Genomic DNA, 25,169 nt, shown 5'->3' with positions numbered 1-25,169 from the left:
CTGTTTTTGGATGAACATGCATATTTATATGCGGGTGAGAATAGTGCACACTATAGCAAAGAGGGTGCAAATCTCCATGACAACAGGGTCATTACTCTAATTCAGGTAAATGTGCAACTACCTTTTGGCAAAACCCAATTACCTGAACGATAGTGATACATACAACTTTTGGTAAATATACTGCTAGAAAGTTTAAATATAAATACACTATTACTTACGTTCTACGAAAAGGAATTTGATGAAATTAAATTATAGAAATAAAAAAGTTTAAAATAACTATAACCTACTAAAAAATATACACAAGTCTTAACAATATTATACAAAGAAAATGCTCTAAATTACTTAAAAAGCAGATGTACCAAACGGCTGAAAGTTAGAACGACATTGCATGTTAATGATGCATAACAGCGTGTAAAAAAACTTTTCTACTTTAATTTAACATTCCAATTTAATTTATACTGCCATGATATAAAAAGTTGGCAAGTATTATTCAAAAATTATTAAATAAAGTACTCCTTTCTATTCGAACGTTGGTTTGTGACAAGGCGAACCAAAATTAATTAATTAATTGATCGAGAAAATGTATTATTCATTGACATTTTAATTTATGCATGAATTTACGAACTTGGCGTGTATAAAAAAGAGAGCTATTAGCAACCTTATTACCTTTCACAGTAATAACAGTGGCTGCATTATTAATTAGATTAATTTATTACATATGTGCATTTTATTCTTATAAAAAAGGTGCGAAATAGCCTATCATATAATTAAATGATTAATTGTAAGTGATTTTTTTTCAGGCACATTTTATTAAGTAGGTTTTTGTTTTCATTGCGTATTATAAACTAGCTTTCGAAGCTCAAAGATCAGTTCGAAAGTAGGAAAGAAGTGCACGTTAATTAAATTTCAAAAAAATCATAATAGAGTGGTAATTATCATTTCAAAGGGGGCCGCCGGCATTTTTAAACATTATTATGTAAGTCGTGATGGTAATGGTCGCGGCGGGATTAAGCCAGCGGGATGGTATTGAACCAATTTCGGACGCAGCGGGAGTCCCCCGTTGGAGATCTCCTCTAGCCCGCCCCTGTCCTAACTCCTCCGGTTTTCTTTTTTAATCGAAGATTCATAATGTTTACACACGAATTTATTCCGCACAATCACGTTACAAGTCGCAACTAATAAATACGGCTTTAATTGGGTAATTAAAAGATGTCTTAAATTAGTAGGTACGTATAGCCACAGTGAAAGTTCTTATTATAACGAGCAACAAAATGATCGTCGTTTATTTAAGCCCTTGAGGGAACATTGAAAGTATCTAACAAGAATTTATATATATCCATGTATTTTGTAAATAAATTTTAAATGGATAGGGTGAAATTGGTTCGTATATTCTTATTAATTCGTCAACTGAAGTCTACAATGAACTGTATTTTAATATACAGTAGAGCCTTGATAACTTAAACCTCCATAACGTAATAACCTCTATAAATTCGTAAAACTTTGTGTTCCCTTCCCCTCGGAGTCTAAAACTTCTATTACTTAAAATAAAAACCCTCTATAACTTAAACGAATAATTTGGGCATCGCACCTCAGTAAGCCGTGAAAAGTGGTTTGAATCGGGAGAAAGTCTTCTATGTAAAAGACGAAGAATTGTTGAATTTCTTAATTTAAAAAAATGCTTGTTGTTTACATGGTTTAGACAGTGTAGAAATAAAAACATTAGTGTTAGTGGACCTATACAAAAGGAAAAAGCTGAAGAGTTTGCTAAGTTATTGGAAATCCATAATTTTAAAGCTTAAACTTAAACCTTTAGTAAGTAATAACTTCAATAACTCAAATTATTTTACGTTTCCCTTGATCTTTATCTTATCGAGGTTCTACTATATACATATTTTTCGCGATACACTGGGCGCTGACATTGGGTTTACAAACTGGGCATTTTTTTATTTTACTTTAAGTTTGTTAAAAACTAACAGATTAGCACTCCACAAAGGAACTTTTCAATATTTATATACTTCGTTTAGTTTCTGTAGCGATGTGACCTTCAGTTTGACCGGCGCAAAGTAGAAAAGAACAGCACTAGGCCAGAAAAGAAAGGAGACAACTCTCGGCCAAAATCTTAACCGGTGAGGAGCGTTTAATCCGTACAGTACTGCATGGAAAAATTAACCATTTGATCCACTACAATTGCATTGCTCAAATGTGCTGTTATTGCTACCATTTACTACTGAAAATATCAACGAGATGTTTATTTATATTTGAAGATATATTAAAGGCTTTACCACTTGTTTTTGACTCGCACTACTATTGTAGGTACTGTATGCAAAATTATGTTTAATGAACAAGAGTCGAGAGTATAATGAGCTTTTTTCTCCCTACCTACGATCCAAGACATTGGAAGGAGCACATCGCTAGAGACAGTAAATGAAGTATACATACACGTACTTTATTGTTTGTTTTGAAGAATATTTATAACAAATTTAGTGTTGATACTCTGAAATTTTCCATGCAACTATTTACAGCTCATTTTCATCTCTATGCCACCTAAACCAAGTCTAATAACTATTGTTCATTGGTACTGGTATTGACTACTTAATCGTCGACTAAACTTGCCAGCTAGGCCTGGGCCCTAAGCGAAAAACCAGGCGCTTACCATGCTTGACCCAATATTGAAAAACCTTGGACTAGACTTGATCCTATTGTGAGTTACTACATGGGTTTAGGTTGTACGTTGTTAGTCAGTCAGTCAGTCAGTCAGTCACGGAACTGTTTCATGTATGTATACATTACATAATCACATCTAGAAACATGTTTCAGTTTTGTCAACACAAGTTTAAAGTAAAAGTTTAGTATCCTGAAATGGTTTTCTTATCAAAACTACGCATTTATACGTAACTAGGGATAAGTTTTGTACTATTATATATTATGTTTGAAACACAAATTGTATTTTAAAATGGATTAGTTTCCATTTATAAAATGAGTTATGTCAACTTTTAAATCGATTAGGTTGTAGTTTGAATTAGTTTTTTGGATTAGTAAATCGAAATTAAAATTGAGATAGAAAATAGATTTTCAAAAATTAAGTTGTATAACATAATTGATTCCAATTTTTTTCATTTTTATTATTTTAGTTTGCGTTATTTTTTATGGCTTTTATTGCAATTGATTCATTCAGTAGTCACTCTGTAACAAGAACACGTGAGCAATTCCACCCTCTTGAAAAGTTAAAAATAACTTTTCATGGTTTGCGAACCGTTCGGTTGGTCTAGGTCAATGCGCACTCGTCGGTACGCGCAGCTAGGATGAGCAAACACAGATCATTGATCCTTATATTAGAGGTGGGAAAAATTGTATTTAGAGCGTTCAATGTCACAATAACAAAACTGAGCAAGTGTCTTAGTTTGTTCATCATCTGTAGAGATTAAGTAATAAATTATAAACCGTTGCAAAATTAATTATGATTCAGTTACGTTTAGAAAAATTTAGAAAAAAAAAAATTAAACCTACTAATTTTGAATGTATGCGTCACAACCCCCCCCCCCCCAGGGATTAATCGTTGAACTTGCGTATGCTCATCATCAATGCAAATATTATTAGTAAATTCATTTTTGCACACAATATATACCTACAGTCATGATTTCCACTACAAAAAAGTTATAAAAAATTGTATGTACTTTATTAGTGACTATTTTTGCACCTAAGTAGGTAAACTACTTGTCATGTAGCATGTACAGATATGCATGATAATAACTTAATTTATTTTAATTACTTAAGGTGTTGACTAACATTAGTATTTAATTGTTTGAGTCAGAAAAAAGACTACTAATAAAATGGAATTACATATAGTAGATAATGTAACACCTCTGAAGTATTGCAGTGGAATTTATTATAAACAAACAATTTTAGCGCTCGCAACGAACGAAATGATAAAATATGTAATTTGTTAAGTCAATTAGTGTCATTGTAAGATATTTCGGACAGGAGAGCAATATAAATAAAGTGTTAATCTTCCTGCTTCTATATGGAATATTGAACAGTGTATATGCTCGATTTCTTTTGGTTATACAATTAAATATGCATTGTCGCCGAAACAGTTGAATTAATTTGGGATGTTATTCACCCATTTGGAAAATACGACTGGAATTGCCAGGAAATTTAGTAATCCTTTTAAAAAGTATAGTAGTAAATTTGTACAAATATCTTCAGCCATTTTTGCATATAGGTAACTAATAAAGTAGCATAAACCACACAACAAATGTAAATGTTAGGTTTTGTTAAAAACATTTCGGTTAGTTTAGAACAATTTTCAGAAAAGCAGGTGATACTCTTAGAACCTTCCTTTGAAGCACTACAGTTGCGCGATTTTTTGAAATCCACTTTAAAATGAACGCTTTCACACGAGAGCACTTCGAAAACGTAGCGTTATAGTCGATGAACTGTAGCTGTATTCGCTTGAATCGCGCGGCTAAATTCTCGTGCTCTTGTTGCGCTTCACTAAGAAATACATTTACTTAAGTTAAAGCTTCCACACTGGGGTATTTTTATTAGTGCGACAGACCAATAATGGACAGTGTCGACGTCCAAAATTTCATAACCGAAATTGAAAACAGAAACTATATTTGGAATAGCTGCAGTGCAGACTATATAGGGAAAAGCATGTGAATAAGAAATGCCTGAAAAACTTTTTTCATTTCGACGTAAATCTTGGAATGATGTACCTACAGAAATCCCTGTACCTATCAATAATTTACTGTTGTAAGAATCAACCCAATATTTTCGATACTTTATATATTTTTATTCAATTTATCAGAAGCTATAATAAAATAAGCTTCTCTTCGTTTCTCTTCCGCGACGTTTCAATAACTGTTTCGTTAAATTGAAAATAGATAAATTTATACATCGGCCACAATACCGAAACGTTGCAAAAAATCACTCTTTAGGTATACATACGAACTAGCAAATTTCGCGTTACAAAATGTAGCTCGTGTGAAAAGGCCCTTAGATAGACGTGGCTCAGAAAATCAAATACTCAGGTCCGTAATCCCTTGCAACTGAAAAATTCAAACTTCAAAGTCAACGCAATTAAAATATACGACTGTAAGGTGCTTTTTATTGACATAGAATCATGAAATTTGACAAGAAATAATGTCTTATAACGTAAATCAAGCGAAAAATCCCAAAATCGTAAATTTGTTACATCACAAAAAAATACTTTTTTAAGTGAAATATTGTAATTATACGTTTTCGGGACATAAGACATACTCAAAAAATGCGGGAAAATTCTTCGAGACTCGATTCCCATCACGGGCGAATTATTTATATACCTACAAGCTTGTACGGAACTCCCTTTGTGCACGAGTCCAATTGGCACTTGATCTTTTTTTTTGTAATAATGCGCTGTCTTATTTTATATCCCAAACATTAATAGCAAGTTACCAAGGACCTACCCTTGTTCGCATTTGCCACAAACCCGCGCTGACTTAATCTGACACTGCATGACTGAGTATTCTATAGTATGAATTTAGCCTTTTCAGGTAAAAAGAAGAAAAGGCCGTTCAACTAATTTTTTCTGTTACTATTGGCATTAAATTGTTTGAAATCAAGGTTTCGGTACGCAGTAGCATAAACATTTGATCATCAACTGTAGCGGATTGCGACACTTTTTGTAGAGAAAAAAGTAATAAAATTATTAACGGCAATGAGACCCTTGCTGGCTTGCATAACTGGAATAACTGAAGTATAACTGCGGGGAATCGCTGTAAAGGTCAAAATGATTAGCTTTTTTTAATGGAGTCGCATGGCATTCAACATTAACGCGATTTTAAACATCAGATGTAAAGATTGTGGAATTTCTTCAGTTATCGGATTTTCAGTATTCGCTTATGAATTAAACTGTGAAAATTTTGATTTCACAGTTTAAACTTTTTGTTTAGGTGAATCATCTTGTTAAAAGTAGGTTCATTTCGTTGAATCAAAATACTTTTAACCAACATTCAAGGTCACCTCACTGTACGTCAATTGTCGATTGAAAAAGGTGTTTTCTTGCATTAAAGTAATTAGAGTTCTTTAAGAATAATCATCAGTCAAAATTTTAATGGATAAAAACGATTACAAATTTTGCGCAAATGGATAGAGGGATGAAGACTGAGCATATACCAAACACAGATCATTCCGCGTTATATTGATGTGAATAGAAACTGTCATGTTCAATTAATAGAAAAACAATTTATTGCTGTGTTTGAATTTGTAAATATTGGTATCGATCAATAGGATTTAAAAAGTGTACGGCTATGTACGTATAATACATTTAAATTATCGGCCATTCCTTTGACCTAAATACTTTCGATTTAGGGATATTAAAAATAAACATCATTCTCCAAAAAAAAAATGTAATGTTACATTTATTTTTCTATAGGGAATTCAAAAAAAGTTACGGTATACTTCCTGTTTAACCAAGCACTTAAACTCTGAGCCATCTAAAGTGACGGCTCATGCAATAAAACTGCCAACAATAGACTGCCTTTGCTTATGCCTAAGTTTAATTACAACTTTACAGCATCATTCAAACGAATTTCGTTTTAAATTCTGTGCCTCTGCTTACAAACCTCAAAATTGTATGAAAACTTTTACAAGGGTGTATTCGAACGAAAATTTCATTATTCTGTTTTATCAAAATATGAGAGACACGTTGAATTTCATCTGCAAAGATAAACTCAATAGGGGTTCTTGTTCCTTAATATTGTTCCTAGATAAAATTCAGACTGTCCTTATTTCTGCGAATGTTAGCTATTCTACAAAATAAGCTTATAAATCTTCTAGAAGTTTTATTATTTCAACCATCAGTTTAGATGGTTCAGGTTTATGTTTCATCATCATCATGTCAGTCCTAAGACTGATTAGACATGCACCTCCACTTTTTCTTATCCTGAGCTACTTCCACCTCTTTAACCATTTGTGAACAAAAATCTAATCTAGGTCTACCTCCATCCTTCTTCATTCTTGACACTTTTATTTGAAACACATTTTCTTATTTGAACTGTAAGTATATTACTTATGGAAGTTAACAAGAAATAGGCGAGATAGCTTGAGGAGTACAAGGTAGACCTAGATTAGATTATTATTCGCATATAGTTAAGAATGTGGAATGTTCCAGTCTTACGGAAATGAGAAAATTAGCGCAGGATAGGAAAAAGTGGAGGTGCGTGTCCAGTCCTAGGACTGACGACCTTATGATGATGATAATAATTTATATCGGCTTATTGCATATTAATATATTTCAATTAAATGTAGATTAATGAAGTAAAATTAAATTCGAAGATATAAAGTTGGAAGGACTACATATATCTAAATGTGTAGTCTGGATTCTTTTTTTGGTTTACACAAGTTCACTTCCTACCTTATGATCCTAAGCAATCACATATAAGCATTTTTCGGTATGGTCAGGTTCGGTTAGGTAAGTAGGTGTTTCCGTGCATTTATTTCGGTAATATCGGTGCGAACCACGAAAAAAATTGCCTTGGGTTAGGGTTGCGTTAAATCAGGGTTGGTTCTACTATTTCTGATTTTTAATTTTTCGAAGCTATTTACATCTTTGAACATCCTTAATAATAATGAAACACAAAAAAATACAACGTGTAATTATACAACACGCTACTGAAGTGAAACTTCTTCAAACACACAAACATACCGGGATTGGGATCCGTCAAATGAAAGTGCGCCACCTGGTGGTAAATCATTGTAATAACTTAAGGGAATGATACGATTACATACTACCAAGTAAGTTGAATTCATGGTTATAATTTAACTCATTTACTTTAAACTTTGATAAGTTATTTCATCGTAATTGGCAATCAATAAATATTTTTACATATTGGATGTTTATCTTTTTATAGATGAAGCAGCTAACAGAAGACGTCTTGAAACTACGTACGTCAGCTTATAATGATAGACGATCGTTACAAGATGCTGAAACAAAATTTTATTCATTTTTTAACTACTGATGCAAAACTGAGTACGTTTACTGACATTGAGTCTTTTGCAATTTTTGATACTATTGTTGAAATTGTTACAAAAAAAACTGAGATGTTTGGAGGCAATACGCTGTGAAGCTAACCTTATTTTCCCGCTCATTTTTATTGTCATTTTTCCCACATTTTATGATGTGACCAGCTTTTAAAATTCTTTCACTTCCACAAAGTTTCTTTGTTTAGGATTCGTGCCAGTCCAATTGCAAATTGCACTTATACTTATCATAAATAAATAATGTTTAAAATTATACAATTGCATATAAACTCTATCTTCTGTTTAAAACTTTCCCTTAAGTCGGCCATGTTTTTTCAGTTCCTCCCATTTGATGTATCCCAATAGGGGTTAAAGAATTGGTTTAATGGTATTTGATTATTATTATGAATTTAAATTTTACACTATACATGCCGGAGTTGTATGTAACGAACGTTGCATTGAAGCGCGCTTACGGCTTAAGCGACCCCCACTACGAACTCGACTACGTCGCCGAGTAGAGGGGGGATATGCGTTGCATGATTTCGTTACATAGCAACTCGCATGAAACGAACTTACCCTACCGTGCGTAAAAATATCTTATAAACTATCAAATTCCAATAACCCTCTGAGTAGGTATAGTAACTTATTGCAGATTAGGTCAGCTTTCTATCTACTCATAAATGATAATATGCGGTCACGATAATGATGTGGCAAACTGGACATGGTACGACGCAACGTGTGGTAGGATCTACCTATCCACATCGCGAGCAAAATTACCGCCGCAACCCGAACTCCTACACTCTCCGTATCATATTTACTGTTTTTATTCGCCGTACCTCATTCTGCTTTATTTTATTGCGGGCGGATATTGTTTTGCCGTGTAATATGGAAAACTCACGACTTGAACCAGCTCGATACCACAATACGCGTATTCATACACACACAGATAGACAAACGTGTATAAAGCGCGAGCATATAATGCACACGACAAGTTAACAGTTATTAAATGCCGCACGTCCGCCCGCTAAATAAGACGCCATAATAACTATCTTCCATCCCGTCGAATCGTGGTAGTAAATGCGGATTAAACAACGAGAATTAATATCGAGTAATTACTGCAATTTACGATAATTAAAGCAATGTGCTCGTTCCCGATACGGAAACAAATAAGAGAGAGAATGAAAATTTAATTTCATGCGCATTCTGCAGAGAAGTCACTTCTATGCTCGCGAACGGTTGATTTAGAAATTCTAAAAAGGTTATTAAAGGTGTATGTTTGGAGCTCGGCGTTGTACAGGTGCAAAACATGGACAGTGGGCGCTGCGAAAAAGAAAAGGTTAGAAGCCTTCGAAATGTGGTGTAATAGGCGAATGATGAGCATATCGTGGATAGAGAAGGTTAGAAATGAAGATGTATTAGAAAGAATAGGAGAACAGAGAACTCTATGGAAGTCAATAAAAAACAGGCGATATAGGTTGGTAGGACACCTTCTTAGGCATGAAGGTCTAGTCAGAGTCACATAAGAGGTAGAAACAGGAGTTAAGAGGAGTAGAAGTAGACCTAGATTGGATTACTGTTCGCAAACAGTTAAGGATGTCGATTGTTCTAGTTTTATGGAAAAGCGAAGTTTAGCGCAGGATAGAAAAGAGTGGAGGTACGTGTCCAACTAGTCTTAGGACTGACGATCTTATGATGATGATGATAATGCGCATTCTGCAAAACCAAGACTATAAAGCTTCTTCTGGCAAGACGAAGGCTAAAACTAAGAGCGCTAGATCAAAAACTTGAATTTTGAATACAATTTTTATTTTTAGGGTTACGTACCTAAAAAATAAAAAAGCAACCTTTAAATTAGGATTGTGTCTTTCAAAACCTTTCTTCTCAGGAATGCGTGGAGGTATCAAGTTGAAATACCGCATATTTTGACACTGGCAAATGAATCAGAACCTGTAGGGTACTTCTCATTGACCTAGAATCACGAAATATGACAAAGACAGTTGCATCTGCAGACAAGGTTATAGCTTCAGTTTATTGGGATGTGCATGGTATACTTAATTTTTATTTATTATTTTGAAAAAGGAAAACAATCAACAGCGAGTACCTATTCTGCGAACTTATTGCGGCGTTTGAGTGATGAAACTAGGGAAAAAACCGCATTTAGCGAAAAAAAAAATTTTGTTCCATTACGACAACGCGTCTGTTCAGGTATCCGTTATTGGAGTGGTCAAAATCAATGATTTAAAGTACGAATTATTTCCTTATGCACCCTATTCGTCAGATTTAGCCTCCTTGGACTACTTTCTCCTTCCAAACTTTAAGAAATAATTTGATGGTAAAGGATTTGCCAGCGATGAGGAGATTTGTCTGCAGTAGATGGATTTTGAGGATTTCGACGTTCCTTACAATAAAATCAGGCATAGTTGGGATATTCAAAATTGGCATAGTCCACAATAAAAATGTCGNTGTATGTATGTATGTATGTATGTATGTATGTATGTATGTATGTATGTATGTATATATGTATATACGTACACAACAGTTGCTTCACCGCAAAGTGGCTTCATTTAAGTGATTTTATCATTAGACTGTTAAAAGAACAAGTGTTAATCGAAATCGTGATCCGCCTCTAGCTTTCGATTGAAACAATTTTCGAAACTTAGCGTTTAAATTCCGTTTATCTTTAAAATAAACGTATTAGTGAAGCATGTTGAGGATTTAGGTATAGTATTGTGACTTTTTGTACTAAACTGCATTCAGCTGCTCACTATGATGCAAAATGTAATGAAAATGTCTTCTGCTAATCATGGCGAAACGTCAACAGTCACATAAAGGACACAACAACAATCCCCAAAAAGACAATTTCCTTTCTGCTTTTTCCATTCAAGATGTTTTTTTTTTGTGGTAATTAAATTTTCATTATGAATTGCCGGTGCCATGCCAGAAAAAGCAAATACACAACATTATTAATAAATAACGTCAGTATCATCAACTCGCCGTTAATAGGATTCAGTGGTTCAGGGGCGGTTTTTCTCTATTTCTCAGAGATGTTTCTCTTCCCGACTGGAAATTAGTTGAGAGAACCCGGATTATGATCAGATGCGGATCAGATTTTCTGTAAAACGGGCATCTGACCAATTTCTGATCAGAGTACAGTACTCCATTCCTTGATCTGGTCATCATCAGAAATTGATCAACGCACAGTACTCTATCTGTTGATCCAACCATCTGATCAGAAATTGATCATAGTAATCCCTTAATTCAGTCATCTGACCAATTTCTTATCACAATCTAATACTACAAATTCTATTACGGTATCATAATACAAAACTTTATTATTTATCTGATTTATTCTGTAAGCAATATTGTTCATCAAACAATGAACAAATTTATTGTTAATTAATAATAATAATTAACAATAAATTAATAATACATTAATAATAATTATTAGTAATGTTATGACTAATTAGCAAATAGTTTGTTCATTCAAATTATTCTTTTGATGGGAATGGATCTGTTGAATGGGTCCAGCATGGATCTTTGAAACGGTTCCGTTATGGATCTTAGAAACAGATCCGACATGGATTTTTCAAATAGATGCTATGTTGATCATATATGGTGTGACGATTTCCCATCGTACCCGGATCAGAAAGCTTGATTTATTTCTGATCAATCTTCAGGCAATTCTGATCCGCATCGGATCCAATCCACTAACTAATTTCCAGTCGGGAAGAGGACTACATATGTTGAGAAATAAAAATATTTTCTTATATAAGGAAGAATAATTATTAATTTGGAATTTCGGTTTTAGTACCTATTAACTACGTGGTTGAATAAATGTAATATTACAAAACAGGAATAGCGGAATATGGCCGGCTGCAAATCAGACATGAGGTAACGTCGTTGTTGCAGATGGACATATTGTAATTATCATTAGTATCCAGCACCGGTTTTCTCTTCCCTTGAAACCAGCTTTCGCTCGAAGGAGAGGAAATTCAATTTGACGTTGCAACTGCGTCTAGTTAAGAGTGTAATTGATTGGCTCGAGGCGAAACGTTTATTAATAGCAGCGAATTAGGACCGATCGTGGATTTCCATAACTTAGCGGATTTTGCAGCGATTGATTTTTAATCGAACGTGCCAATCATGGACTAAATTGTTGAAGGCATGCGTGACCAATTTCAAAATTATGCATTATTCTTGCTACCGACACGAATAGCACAAAATATTGTTTTTACATATTCTTAACGGGTACAAAGTGACTTTGAACGTGATATTTGGTTGAAGATATGGCAATTTACATGCGAAGAAGTGTTTTGATAACTTCGTTAATGCTTTCACCGTCACCGTCACAATGTGCTTTAGGTATATTTTAAGACACCAATAATAATAGTCGTGGCATTTTCAAAAGTTATGTTCTTTTAAAATTAGCTTCTGTATATTTTTTTGAGTCAAATCACTTTCATTTGAATATCGCCGCGATTTTTTAAATGAGTCCATTTTTTTTGACATTCTGAATAACTTTTTCCAGTTAGTTTTTTCAAGTTTTGTTTGAATTTTTTTCGATTAAACTTACAGTTTGGCCGCAGCCCGACTAGAATTTGGAGTGGAGTTCAGGTAGGGTCCCTAAGTGGGTGGCTACACTACCACTTGTAAATCTCACGAGGTTGCCCCCTAGGGCAAGGAAGGGGTATATAAATCCTTGCCGCATTTGGGCAACGTTAGGAATGCCGTATGTGCCCCGCGCAGGGAAAAATTATTGCTACCCCATTAAAAATTTCTGGGAAAATGAACTTTATCATTAATGAAAAAAACAATATAAACATACATCACTTGTTTGTTAAATTCGTTTGCTCTTAAGTACGATTATGTTATTGGGGTGTTTTGTAGTCAATAATATTTTAAATTGCAATCGTTTTACTGTTGTTAGACCTGATGCGTCTGGTTTTAGTTGCCTTATAATGACAATATCAGGAAGTGCACTTGTTGATTCGTTGCAAATGAAAAAGATTTCATTGAAACGACGACATAATTGGACAAGGGGATTATTGTTATAAGTTTTTTCATTTTACCAAGGGTATTTTCAAACGGATTTGCCAATAGAGGTAGATTTAATTGTAACTTTATACCTGTGATAGTTTTGTCCCTTAAGACCTTATGAAAAACCGATACGACAACCCTTATTTTAGTATAACCACTTTTTTGATGGAATTTTCATGAGAAATTTATGGGGAAATCCCAATATCGGTATGTCACTTATTAGCTACATGAGGCGCGCACACTACATGGTGCATGCCCCCTAGTCGGGAGTGAGCTTATTGCGTATACTTTTTGGGTCACGCTGTATGTAATAAAATAATTTAACCCCAATAAATGCAATTTGCAGCTATTAAGGGGTATTACTCGTTATTAAAAATATTTTGAGAGTTCGGTTAGTTTAGGTAAATTTTTAGAGAAGCAGGTGGTATTTTCAGATAGCCGCGTGGTAGAAATATATTCCACATGATAGCTCGTGCGATGGTATAAGAAGAAAAATGTGGTAAAACAAATATGTAACTTTTATGTTCCGTAATCACATTGTCTATCTGTATAAGAATAGTTACAAATAAAAATAAGTAAAAAAGTTACCTTTCCTTAGTACGAAACCTTCGGTCGATACGTGTGTGCGATTCACATTTACATCTTTAAACAATTGCGCGACATTAAAAACAGGGTTGTGCTTTTCACACGTACGTACCTATTTGGGTATTATGTGTATGCACGTGGGATTCCTTATTCCATTGAAACATCCAATTAGCTGGATCATTGCTAATCAGGGATTTATTTAAACCGTCCGAGGGTATACGCTATAGGTTCTGTTTCCAAAAAACCAATAAAAAAAATTAAAACGGAATTGAAGAGCTCAATCTGGATATAAAAGCATAAAGTATTGGTAAATTAACAATCTGTAACAACTCATGATAATTACAATCAAAGGTATACCTAGATACGAACGTTCACTTTTTCTTGTCTTAAACCAATTTTTGCATTTCTTAAAAACTCCAGCAACCTAATACATCCTTAACGATTTGCGAACAATAATTAAGTCTAGGGTTTCCTAGGTTTATATTTCTTTTAACCCCCAATACGGACTTTTTTTCGTCATTATAAGGTCGTCAGTCCTAAGACTGGTTGGACACGCACCTCCACTCCTTCCTATCCTGAACTAAACTTCGCATTTCCGTAAAATAGAACAACCCACATCCTTAACTATTTATGAACAGCAATTTAATCTAAGTCTACCTCTACTCCTGTTGGTAGCTCACCTTCTCATGCATCAAGCTCTAGTTAAAGGCATATTAGGGGCAGAAACAGAAGTTAAGAGGAGTAGAGGTAGACTTCAATTAGATTACTGTTCGCAAATAGTTAAGGACGTGGGATGTTCCAGTTTTAGAGAAATGCGAAGATTAATTCAGGATAGGAAGGAGCGGAGGTGCGTGTCCAACCAGTCTTACGACTTACAACCTAATGATGACGATTACGCCATATCTTAAAAGCTTCTCGCGGTTTCTTTTCCACAGCACCCACCTTTCACACTTCACACCCATACAGAGCCGTGCTCCAAACACACCTGCAATAATCATTTTCGAACTTTCAGATTAACCGATCTCCACAAATGTGGTTTCGTTTTCTTAAAAGCGACCCAACTCGGAGCTATTGTTTGTTTCTTTTTTAGCGTTTCTTTTTTGATGAATAAGTTTGAATACACGATTAGTGCGATATATTTTAAATACGGTTAGGTCAAGCTACGTAGGATTCAATTAGGTTAGGGGTCGTTTGTAAATGACCTTTCCTGTTAGTCATTGGTTATATTACGGGGCGCAGTCATGCCATGTTATTAATGAACCGAGTGTCCTTGATGTTTCTAATGTGTCTTTAGAGATGCTTTCATGGTCTGCTTCTAAACTCTAATAACAACTGTAGTAGAACGGTTATCATTTTATAGCTACTAGAAGCATCTTTTTTTTGATACTCTGTCATTTTTCAAATTGAAACGATTTAATGTAGATATTAAATGGTAATGATATCATCCGGAGGCTTAAGATAACATAAAAGCAGTTCTACTTAGAAATACCTAAGTGAAGACATTAAGACGTTCTATAAAGTTTATAAAATAAATTGACGAGAAGCAGTTTTAAGCTAAAATTATATGTCCACGTCGTAAATAAGGAAATCGTAAAATGGTTTACAAGCAAGCGTATAAGATATCTCGAATTTGCAATCACGCGCAGTTACATTTAATAGAATCTCTTCGATATGGAAGCATCAGAAAAAAATATCAAATTTATCGTTCGTGATAAATTTTGTTGCGTGTTATAAAGTAATAGATGCCATTAAATGAATGCGTCCGTAATGTGCTTGCCAATTCACTTTATCTTAATTGAACAGGAAAATCTACGTGTTAATTAGGTTTGAAGTGATGCTTCAAGTTGAAAACTGTTGAGTCTACTGTTGATCACCACTTGTTCGAATAAAAATTTTGAGAAGTAGCAATTATCAAGTCATCAAAGCGATAAATTGTACAGTGCCTACTGGCGTACGCTGCCCATTTTTATCATTAATTATTCTTAGAATTTGAATGCTGTAGTGGAAGAAGTTTGCATTAAGTATACATCATCGAAATAAGCACATACCAAAAATAGTACGATGAGTAAGTGGGGAGATTTATAATTGAAAATAACAGTATTTAAATACAAAATGCAAATACTTTCTTGATTTGTTATTTCAAATGTACGAGAGCGGTTCAATAAGTACCCGTGTTAGACATGAAGACATATTTTTTTTAAAATTTGTTTTTTTATTTTTCAACATAGTCCCCTTTTAGAAAGATACACTTCTCCAAACGACCCTGCCATTTTTTTTACCCCTCCAAAAAATAAGTTTTGTCGAACTCTCCAAAATCCCCCACTGTGTCTGCGATGACATCCTCGTTTGAGCTACATTTCTTTCTCGCTAGTCATTTCTTCATGGTAGGGAACAAGATGAAGTCGCAGGGAATCAAATCGAGTGGGTACGGGGTGTGCGGCAGCAAATTCATAACGTAATTCATGCATTTTGGCGGCAACAACTCCTGATGAATGTGCCGGTACGTTATCGTGTTAAAAACGCACCCTTTTTTTCGTCAAATGCGTCCGTGTCTCCTTCAATTTTTTGTCGAAGGGGTCCAATAACTCACTGTGGTATTGTCCAGTGATAGTTCTTCATTTTCCTAAAAAATCCGTAAAATGATTTCCTCGGCAACAACGTTTGCCAGGCTTCCTGGTCGCTCCTATCAAAAACGGATCTTTGCCCACGTTTAAATTCGTTGAAGCAATATCTAACTGTGGTCGTAGATGGCGAAATGTCTCCATAAACAGTATCCAACTTTGTTTTCATCTCCTCGCATTTTTTCCCATCCAAAAACAAAAAGCGAGTTACCGAACGATACNACATCCCACATCCTTAAGTATTTGCGAACAGTAATCTAATCTTGATCTACCTCTACTCCTGTTAACTCCTGTTTCTGCCTCTAACATGTCTCTGGTAAGCCCTCTATGAGAGGATGTCCTACCTACCTATCTTATCTATTTCTTATCGACTTCCATAGAGGCACTATTAGTAGTACCAAGTTTAATGACACCGATATTTGGCGAAACAATTGTTAATTTTTAAAAATTTGTAAAAATCTTAGAAGTATTGTTTTTATGGTAACAATAGATTTTCATCAAGCGATGTCGATTCTATTTTTTTTTGTTTTAATCTTCATCGTAACACAGATAAATTTTCTGTTTACTAAGCCACCCTTCAGAAAGTCATGCTGTATTTCCGTTATCACGTCTGTACACCTGTTGATATTCTCATCGTCATGTAGCAGACTGAACACATGCATGTATGCACCTTACATTTACGTATTACAAAACAAGAAAAGTGCTTCCATTGAATTATAATTCCATAAATGCATTACATACCACACGTATATTACGCCATACGTACCTGTGCAAATATCTATACACATACCGTACTATCTCACATACGTATGTCATACATCTGCATCTGCATCTGTAATCTGTATAGTGTCTACATACATGCCTGAGTACATGTCAGGAATTCACTTGTGTAGTCACTTGAGAAATCTCCCTGGTGGTGTTACATTCTGAAACTATAAGGGAGTATTGCCATCCACCTAATAGTTGATGCAAATAACTGAAATTGAAGCTACTAGACAATATTGCACCACGGATTTAAATTACGACCTGTAAATTTGGAACACAATTAACGATAGGCTTTCTTTATTCTAGAATACAAGACCAAAAAGTCATTAACGTATTATCAATAAGAGCTTGACTCTACCGATCAAAACCCATTTCCAAGGAGTTTAGAATTTTCTGGGATCTCCTCAGTTAAATTTTTAAGCTTGTAATACCTTCAATGGCCAGTATGAACAACTTTTATTCATCATTTTATATAATGTTTGATCTGTGATACTAGTAAAACTTTTAACGGCAAAAAGGTATTTTGCATTTTACAAATAGAAAATACGTATTTCAAATAAAATAAAAAATACTTTTCTGGAAAAAGTATTTAAATGTAAGATAAAAATAGGTATTTTTTATTTTGTATTTGCATTTGAAATGTAAGTATTTCAAATAAATAACATCTCTACTCTCTATATACTCCTCCCAACTCTCAGCATCCTCTTTTCTTCTACTCTTTCTAATAACTCTTCATTTCTACCCTTCTCTATCCACGCTATACGATATACCAACATTTCGAACGTTTTTAACAACAATCGTAACAATCTTTTTCGAATTTCTAAATTAACCATTCGCAAGCATACAAAAACATGACTTTTCCACGAAGCAATTGGTAATTTCGGTACAGATACATGAACTTATTCCGAGTAGCCCAATTGCTGACGCGTACTTACAGTTAGATTTACCAATCTACTATACTGGAGTGTACCGGTTCGAATTTTACAATGTGATCAAATTTTTTGGTTTTCTTTTTATATGGCACATAGAAAACAAATTTTAGTTACAAAGTACGAATAATAACTTATAGAAAATAGATCAATTATAACTAGACGTTTTACATTTGTTGCGAACGGAGCACTAAACAATAAAGATATCTTACCTGAATCCGAGCTTCTGTAAGTCCAACTTTCATGGCCAACTCTTCCCTGAAACAAAAATACATGTAATTTTATAGCAATATATAAGGTGTGAATCTTTACAATTAACAAATACAGTTTAGAACATTTAAACAGCGTTTTGAATTGCAGGGTGTGGAAAAAGTCCTGCACTAAGAAAACTTTCAAACTTTCTTAGATGCATATGACACAATTCTAAAAATAATATATATATAAATCAGTAATTAGTGAAAAAATAAATGTATAAAAATTGCAATAATGGTTCCCAAATTTACACCGTGACAACTATCATTGAATGTCTCTAAAATTAATTATGATTATTTTGAATTTGGCGCTATCTATCAATTGAAAAATAACTGCAATGAATTCCAATGTTTAACTTAACCCCCTGCGACTCCATCTCCTGACCCCTCTAAAAACACTTTCATATAGCTCCAACGGCTGCTTTATATTATAACATGAGGATATTTCACATAGTAGACAAAATATCTTCACCAACATCATCATCATAAGGTCGTCAGTCCTAAGTCTGATGGTTGGACACGCACTTCCACTCTTTCCTATCCTGAGCTAATTTTCGCATTTCCCTAAAACTAGAACAACCCACATCCTTAACTATTTGCAAACAGTAATATAATCTAGATCTACCTCTATATCTTCACCAATAATAAAAATAAATTTGGCTGCTGGAATGAAAGTGTTGAATGAAAGTTACGAATATTTTCTTCTTCTAAGTAGATTTCTCGAAGAAAATGAATTACAAGTAATATCAGATGTGCATGGGTAAAACTAGAGTCGATAAAACCATAAATGAATATTTATTGAAAATCCTTCAAAGAATATTTTTCAGGGGATTACAGGACATTCACTGAGTACAGAATCCATTCGTAAATCAGGTAAAACCATCAATATTACTATGTCAGGGTGTTTTGGGTACTAAAAGAAGACTGAAGACGTTGTATTTAATGACTTGAAGGACCATTGCAAGGAATTATGAATGCATAAACTTAATTTAACTTGTTGTGTCCCGCGACTATGTCGCGTTCTTAAATTGGGCTGTACACGCTCACTTCCAAGCAAGTAACCAGTACACACTTTTTGAGAACAACTTTATTTCTTACTATTTACACTTAACTTAATTTATACTTAACACTTAACAAAAAATAGAAAAGACGTAGAAAAGTTGGGTATGTTATAAGAACAGAATTAGAATTGGAACTCCTCGAAATTTGGTACCTGCTCCCTTTTATAGGGACGCTAGAGAAAGCGCCATTTAGGACACTTCTCAGAAAAGTTTCAAGTACGATGCTAGTTTTATAGCACCAAGTGCACAAAGTTTGGCTTCGTTTTACAACGGCAAAAAAATACAAGAAGTAAATATTACATTTTCTAGTTAAGTTTAAATCTTGATATTTCTTGTTAATAATGATATATGATATAATAATGATATGGGATATTTGATGATTACCTAAAGAGATATGAAACGCTTATTAAACTAATAATTAATATGTGGAATATAACAAACTTTATTCAATAATGTAACGAAATAAGTATATGTGCTCTGGTCAAGCGTTAACACCCAACTTTCTCACCACTCGCGCAATTATTCGATACCTGTTTAATAAGGGGGTGCCGCATGCCTATAAAATAAAACATGTGATAAACCAAAAATAAATGAAATTGTACACACAGTATGAGAATTTGATCGATATATGTTAAGAATCTATCCTCTCTAAAACTGATTTAAATTTCAAATTTGAATGACTTTATAGATTGCAGTCGTTGAGAAGCCTATCATGGTTGCATCCGCTTATATTGACAACCTTCAGATGTGAGACGAGCTTTTCAGGCATAAAACTATTATCAATTTATTGTTTTTTGTCAAGATGAGGTTATGCAAAAAAGGGTGAGTCAATAAGGTCAAAAAATGAGAATAGTGTGGCGAAATAACTCTTTTTGTTTTTTCTGTGTGTAAATATTTTTTCTAATTTTATTTTACTTCATTTCAATTAATATTTCATTTCAAGTAATATTTCCTTCCAATCTAAACTCTACTGTTCTTTCAATCACTTTTACCTGGAAATCCAACTTTAATATCTGGTTTTACCCTTAATTGCTTTCTCTTGAATTCTGTACTATCTAATTCTGTGTATTCCTAGAAACTAGTGTCTTCACCCTCTCTCTCACTACTTTTCCTTCTAGAACATTCTATCAAAATTACTAACAACCCTATCCTATAAATACTCGAAAATTTCTTATCTCAAGACAGTCTCTCGCCTACCGCTACCACCATTCGTAAGTGCTTCGATTATTCTATTATTATTTTCTACATTGTTTTCATTTTTGTTGTTATCTTTGTTATTGTTACTGTTCTGTTACCTTGTTCTCGTTTGTTTGTTTCACTCTTTGTGTCTTTTGTTACTTGTGTTTCGTTGTTATTGTTATAAACTGTTATCTGTTATTATTAGTGTTTTTTTGGTATTTAAGTAATACCCATCAAAAGACACTAAAATAGAAATACAGTATTTTAAAACTGATAAAAAATGTAGCAGCTTTTGGTTGGTGACGAAAGAAAAAAAAAATAACACCTGCATTTTGGACAAATTTAAAGAATTGTTTCTTGGTTAAATTAATGTACCTACACAAGTATTGTATAATAATGTAAGTGAATAATAGCATCAGTCGCTTAAGCCATGTAGGTAAAATATATTTAATAACAGAATGAAAAGAGCGAAGCAATCAGCGCCTTCTTGATGGTCGTCATCTGTCGGATGTACGTAATAGATCAGTTGGCCAACAACAGACAGAGGCTTTTGCTTTCTGACCGCCAGCCAGTGCAACAGCAACAGCTCGTCGTTGCGCCGACGATGCGGCAGATATAACGGCCACTAATTGGAGTCCTTTACAATGTCAATGCGCGCCAGACCGACAAATTACAGACAATGCGGAATCCACCGACCACCGGCCGCCTGGTAAAAACGACCCTAACTACCACTCCGATATATCTATAATACACACATCAGATACAACGACAATATGATGAGCGGATTATTATCCGATAATAGGGAAGCTAAACAATTGTCTAGGGACAGAAGAACTCCAAGGGACACCAATAATGGTTTAAAAACATATATCTATCAAAATTAACTGAGATGTTGCATTTAAAAAGTTTAAATGTAGAATTTATTTCCACGTATATAAAGGATAAACTAACCAGCTCATTCCAGAAAAAGCACATAAAGTAGATTTCGGGTGTAACGACGACGAAGGGACCACTGTATTTTCGTCGCTATATCCGGAAGTCCTTATAGGTAAAAGTAAAAAGATACAGACACGTATAAATCTGCATCTAGGGGTCATACTTATTCAAAAGTTTACTGAACGCAGTTGCTACTCACAATATCACTTTGTAACTGAACCATTTTAACGTACACGCTTACCTACCTACCTGGCTAACATCTATGAACAAACGGTAAACGTCACCACACTTGCTGACCAAGTGTGTGGATATAAACAAATGATAAGAAAGGTTTTTGTGTCTTTAGAAGCCGATCCCGGTCGCTATATCTGCATGGGATTATTAGGGATTTGTTACAAATGATTTATTAAAAACAGTCGCTACACCCGAACTCGGCGTTACATCCGAAGTCACTATAGCCACATTAATTTGTACTAAAATATGCTTTAAATTCAAGGGACTTTGGTTTGATGTTGTTGTAGCAAAATTATCGCTATAACCAAGGTCGTAATAAATGAAATCCACTGTATATCACTCCATTCTTTGCAAAAACCTTGTTATGCTTCTTTAATATTTTGATCTGATGTTCGAATAATTTAGAGATATAAAACAGAAGTTAGCGAAAGGTCGGACGCCTTTAATAAAAAAAAGTCAATTCTATGTTCGCAAACGGTTAATTTAGAAATTCGAAAAAGATTGTTAAAGGTATATATCTGGAGGACGGCCATGTATGGGGTGCAAAACGTAGACGGTGAGCGCGGTGGAAAAGAAAAGGTTAGAAGCGTTCGAAATGTGGTGTTACAAGTGAATGATGACATGATGAGGATCCCAGGGATAGAGAAAGTTAGAAATGAAGAGGTATAAGAAAGAACAGTTGAACAGGGGGCGCTAAAAATGTCAATAACAGATAGGCAAGATAGGTTAGTAAAATAGTTTCTTAGTCATGAGAGGCTAGTTAGAGACATATCGGAAACAAAAATAGCAGTTAAGAGGGGTAGAAGTTGACCCAGATGAGATTACAGTTCACAAATAGTTAAAGTTGTGGGATGTTCTAGTTTTAGGGAAGCTTAGCTTAGGATAAGAAAAAGTGGAGGGTAGCTTCAGAAGTTTAATGGTGGAGAGAATGTTCTGATTATTTTAATATTTTAATTCGTAATAGCTGACAAAAAATAATGACAAAATGAACAAAAAGACGTTCAAAACGATATTAGAAGTCAAAAAACTTAAGACATTGATAACAACTTCAAACCTAATACTTTTAGGTTATTTATAAGTTAGATATACTTCTTCAGGTGTGTTAGGACGTTGTGTAAAATTTTAAACCAGAAGGAAAGTTGCGATAATGGTAACAGGAAAATATGTTCTAAACTGTCAACATCAACTCTGAAATATATTAAAAAATCAAGAAGCTTACATCGTATTTGATAAAACACTACTTTTATAAGTGTCGTTTAATAACATTTACATTTAAAATTCATTGAATTATTGTATTAGGCAACCATATTTTTCTATTAATTATTTTAAAATATGAGTATCAGAAATGAAGAGGTATTTAAAAGAATAGGAGAACGGAGGACTCTATGGAAGTCAATAAAAAATAGGCGAGATAGGTCGGTAGGATACCGTCTCAGGCATGAAGGGCTGGTCAGAGACATATTAGAGGCAGAAACGGGAGTTAGAAGGGGTACAGCTAGACCTAGATTAGATTACTGGTGACAAATAGTTAAGGATGTGGGTTGTTCTAGTTTTAGGGAAAAGCAAAGTTTAGCTCAGAATAGGAAAGAGTGGAGGTACGTGTCCAACCAGTCTTAGGACTGACGACCTTATGATGATGATGATGATGATGATGATGATGAGTATCACAAGTATCATTTACATTTCTAGTTCTATGGCTAAATAGCCATTTTTCTATATGTCAATTGACGAATTCAAAATATTATCTACTATTGCTAATTTCAGTCAGTATTGATAAAAGTAATTCGTACAAACCAAGAAGACTAAATATAGAAGCAATAGTTTAACTCGAGGCGAATACATTTAAAAAACGTCATCACTAATAAAGGACAGTAAACTGCCAGAATGTAACACTTATTTTAAATTTCGTGCCAAAAAGCGTCTGCAAGGAAAAGGCAGTTCTAGTGCTTACGTGAGCAGTTCCGCAAATGAAGCATGAAATACGCATATTTACGACAGATGCGATAACCTATTAATTAATAGAATCCGTGACAATGATCCACGTCATCCTTAAATGATCCGATCTCATCTCGGACGTAAAACAGGACAATTTAAGTATAACGAGCGTAGGTAACCGTGACAACCTGCAGTCTAGTATATGTAAATGGTACATGCAATCTAGAAGAAAGTCGTTTTAGTTACAGTATTTATAACTCAAGAACGGCTGAACCGATTTGGCTGAAAATTGGTGGGGAGGTACCTTAGAACTAGGAAACGGGCATAGGATACTTTTTATCCCGTTCCTGTGGAAAAAAAGTGGTATACCAAAACGCAACTGACAACTAAACGTAATGTTGTCTGTTAAGTACCTATGGTGTTTTATTTATAGTCAGATTTACCTGAAACTTGGCTTTAGTGCTTTTTCATATAAAATTAGTGACATAGATACCTATTTTAACATTTTACAAAATTCTACCTCTTTAGGAAGCTGAAAGGGGTTTGCAAAGATTTGTTTTTGGTCCGATTTACTTGAAACTGGTTAAAAAATTCAATCCCTGTTGTGGGGGAGGAGTGGTGAAGAGGAGTTGCAATGTTTAAATGGAACATATATTATTTGTGGTCAGATTTACTTGAAATTTGGTCTTAATGGTCTCTCATTTAATTTCTGAAAGACCTATCTCGACATTTTAAAAAGTTCAACCTCCAAAAGGGGGTGGGGGGTAAAAAGGTGTGCAATTTTTGTTTGTGACATACTTTATTTGTGGTTGAATTTTCTTGAAAGTTGGTATATATGTTGTTTGATATAATTAATCAAATGAAAAGAGGTTGCAACGTTTCCATAGGGTACATTTTATTTGTAGTCGGTTTTACTCGTTTTTTTTACGTGTTTTGGCAAGTTTTAAAAAATCAACCCTTAAGGATGAAATGTTGTTGCTACGTTTGTATTTGAAATCTAAGATGGCGACATTACATAAAATTAAAACGTTGTAAGGGTGAATTGGGAGTTAAAAGGTTTTATGGAGAAACAATATTAATTTCTGCGAGCGAAGCCGCGGGGAAAAGCTAGTCTAAAAATAATAATACAATTTTATCATGTGTATATACCTGTAAAAGACGAAAACCGAACATGGAAATTATACATTTCGTTGTCAACATTTACGATGCGTAATTTAGTGAACGTCTAGAATATGGTTTTGAATCACTTCTATCTGAAAATACGTCCTGCTTCTTTATCCTTAACTAACCAAAGTTGCAAATTTTCTTTAGCAAAGCTTTAATTTACATTTATTGAACTTTATTAATTTATTATTTGTGTACAAAGGTTTTGCTGATGGTTTTTGTACCAATTTTTCATGTTTTCTTTTTCAATTGATGATGCCACCCTTTCATCATGATTATGCATGTAATAGAATATCCATAGGTTCGATTCTTTAGCCGCCATGTCAGTATAAACTACACACACCTACTCTTTCTTCTTTTTTTACATTCGATTTTGAATAAGGTACCTAATTATAGTATATTGGTGCTAATGAGATACATTAATCCTGCAAATTTTTATTTTTATTATTTAATATAGGTACTGAACACTAT

The 25,169-nt window shown here is 34.1% G+C and overlaps 1 protein-coding gene across 1 annotated transcript in view; it reads right to left on the bottom strand.

Moving 5' to 3' along the window:
• The window catches only part of LOC108736570 (homeobox protein aristaless-like), a 240,590-nt gene that overhangs the window by 26,896 nt on the left and 188,525 nt on the right, over positions 1 to 25,169 (bottom strand). The window contains exon 3 of the mRNA XM_018469038.1: positions 18,151 to 18,196. Within this exon, the coding sequence (XP_018324540.1) occupies positions 18,151 to 18,196 (46 nt within the window). The remainder of the gene's footprint in view (positions 1 to 18,150; positions 18,197 to 25,169) is intronic.

Source organism: Agrilus planipennis, unplaced genomic scaffold, assembly GCF_000699045.2.
Source record: "Agrilus planipennis isolate EAB-ADULT unplaced genomic scaffold, Apla_2.0 scaffold82, whole genome shotgun sequence".
Taxonomy (NCBI): Eukaryota; Metazoa; Arthropoda; class Insecta; order Coleoptera; family Buprestidae; genus Agrilus; species Agrilus planipennis.
This window is presented reverse-complemented; position numbering and strand designations above follow the sequence as displayed.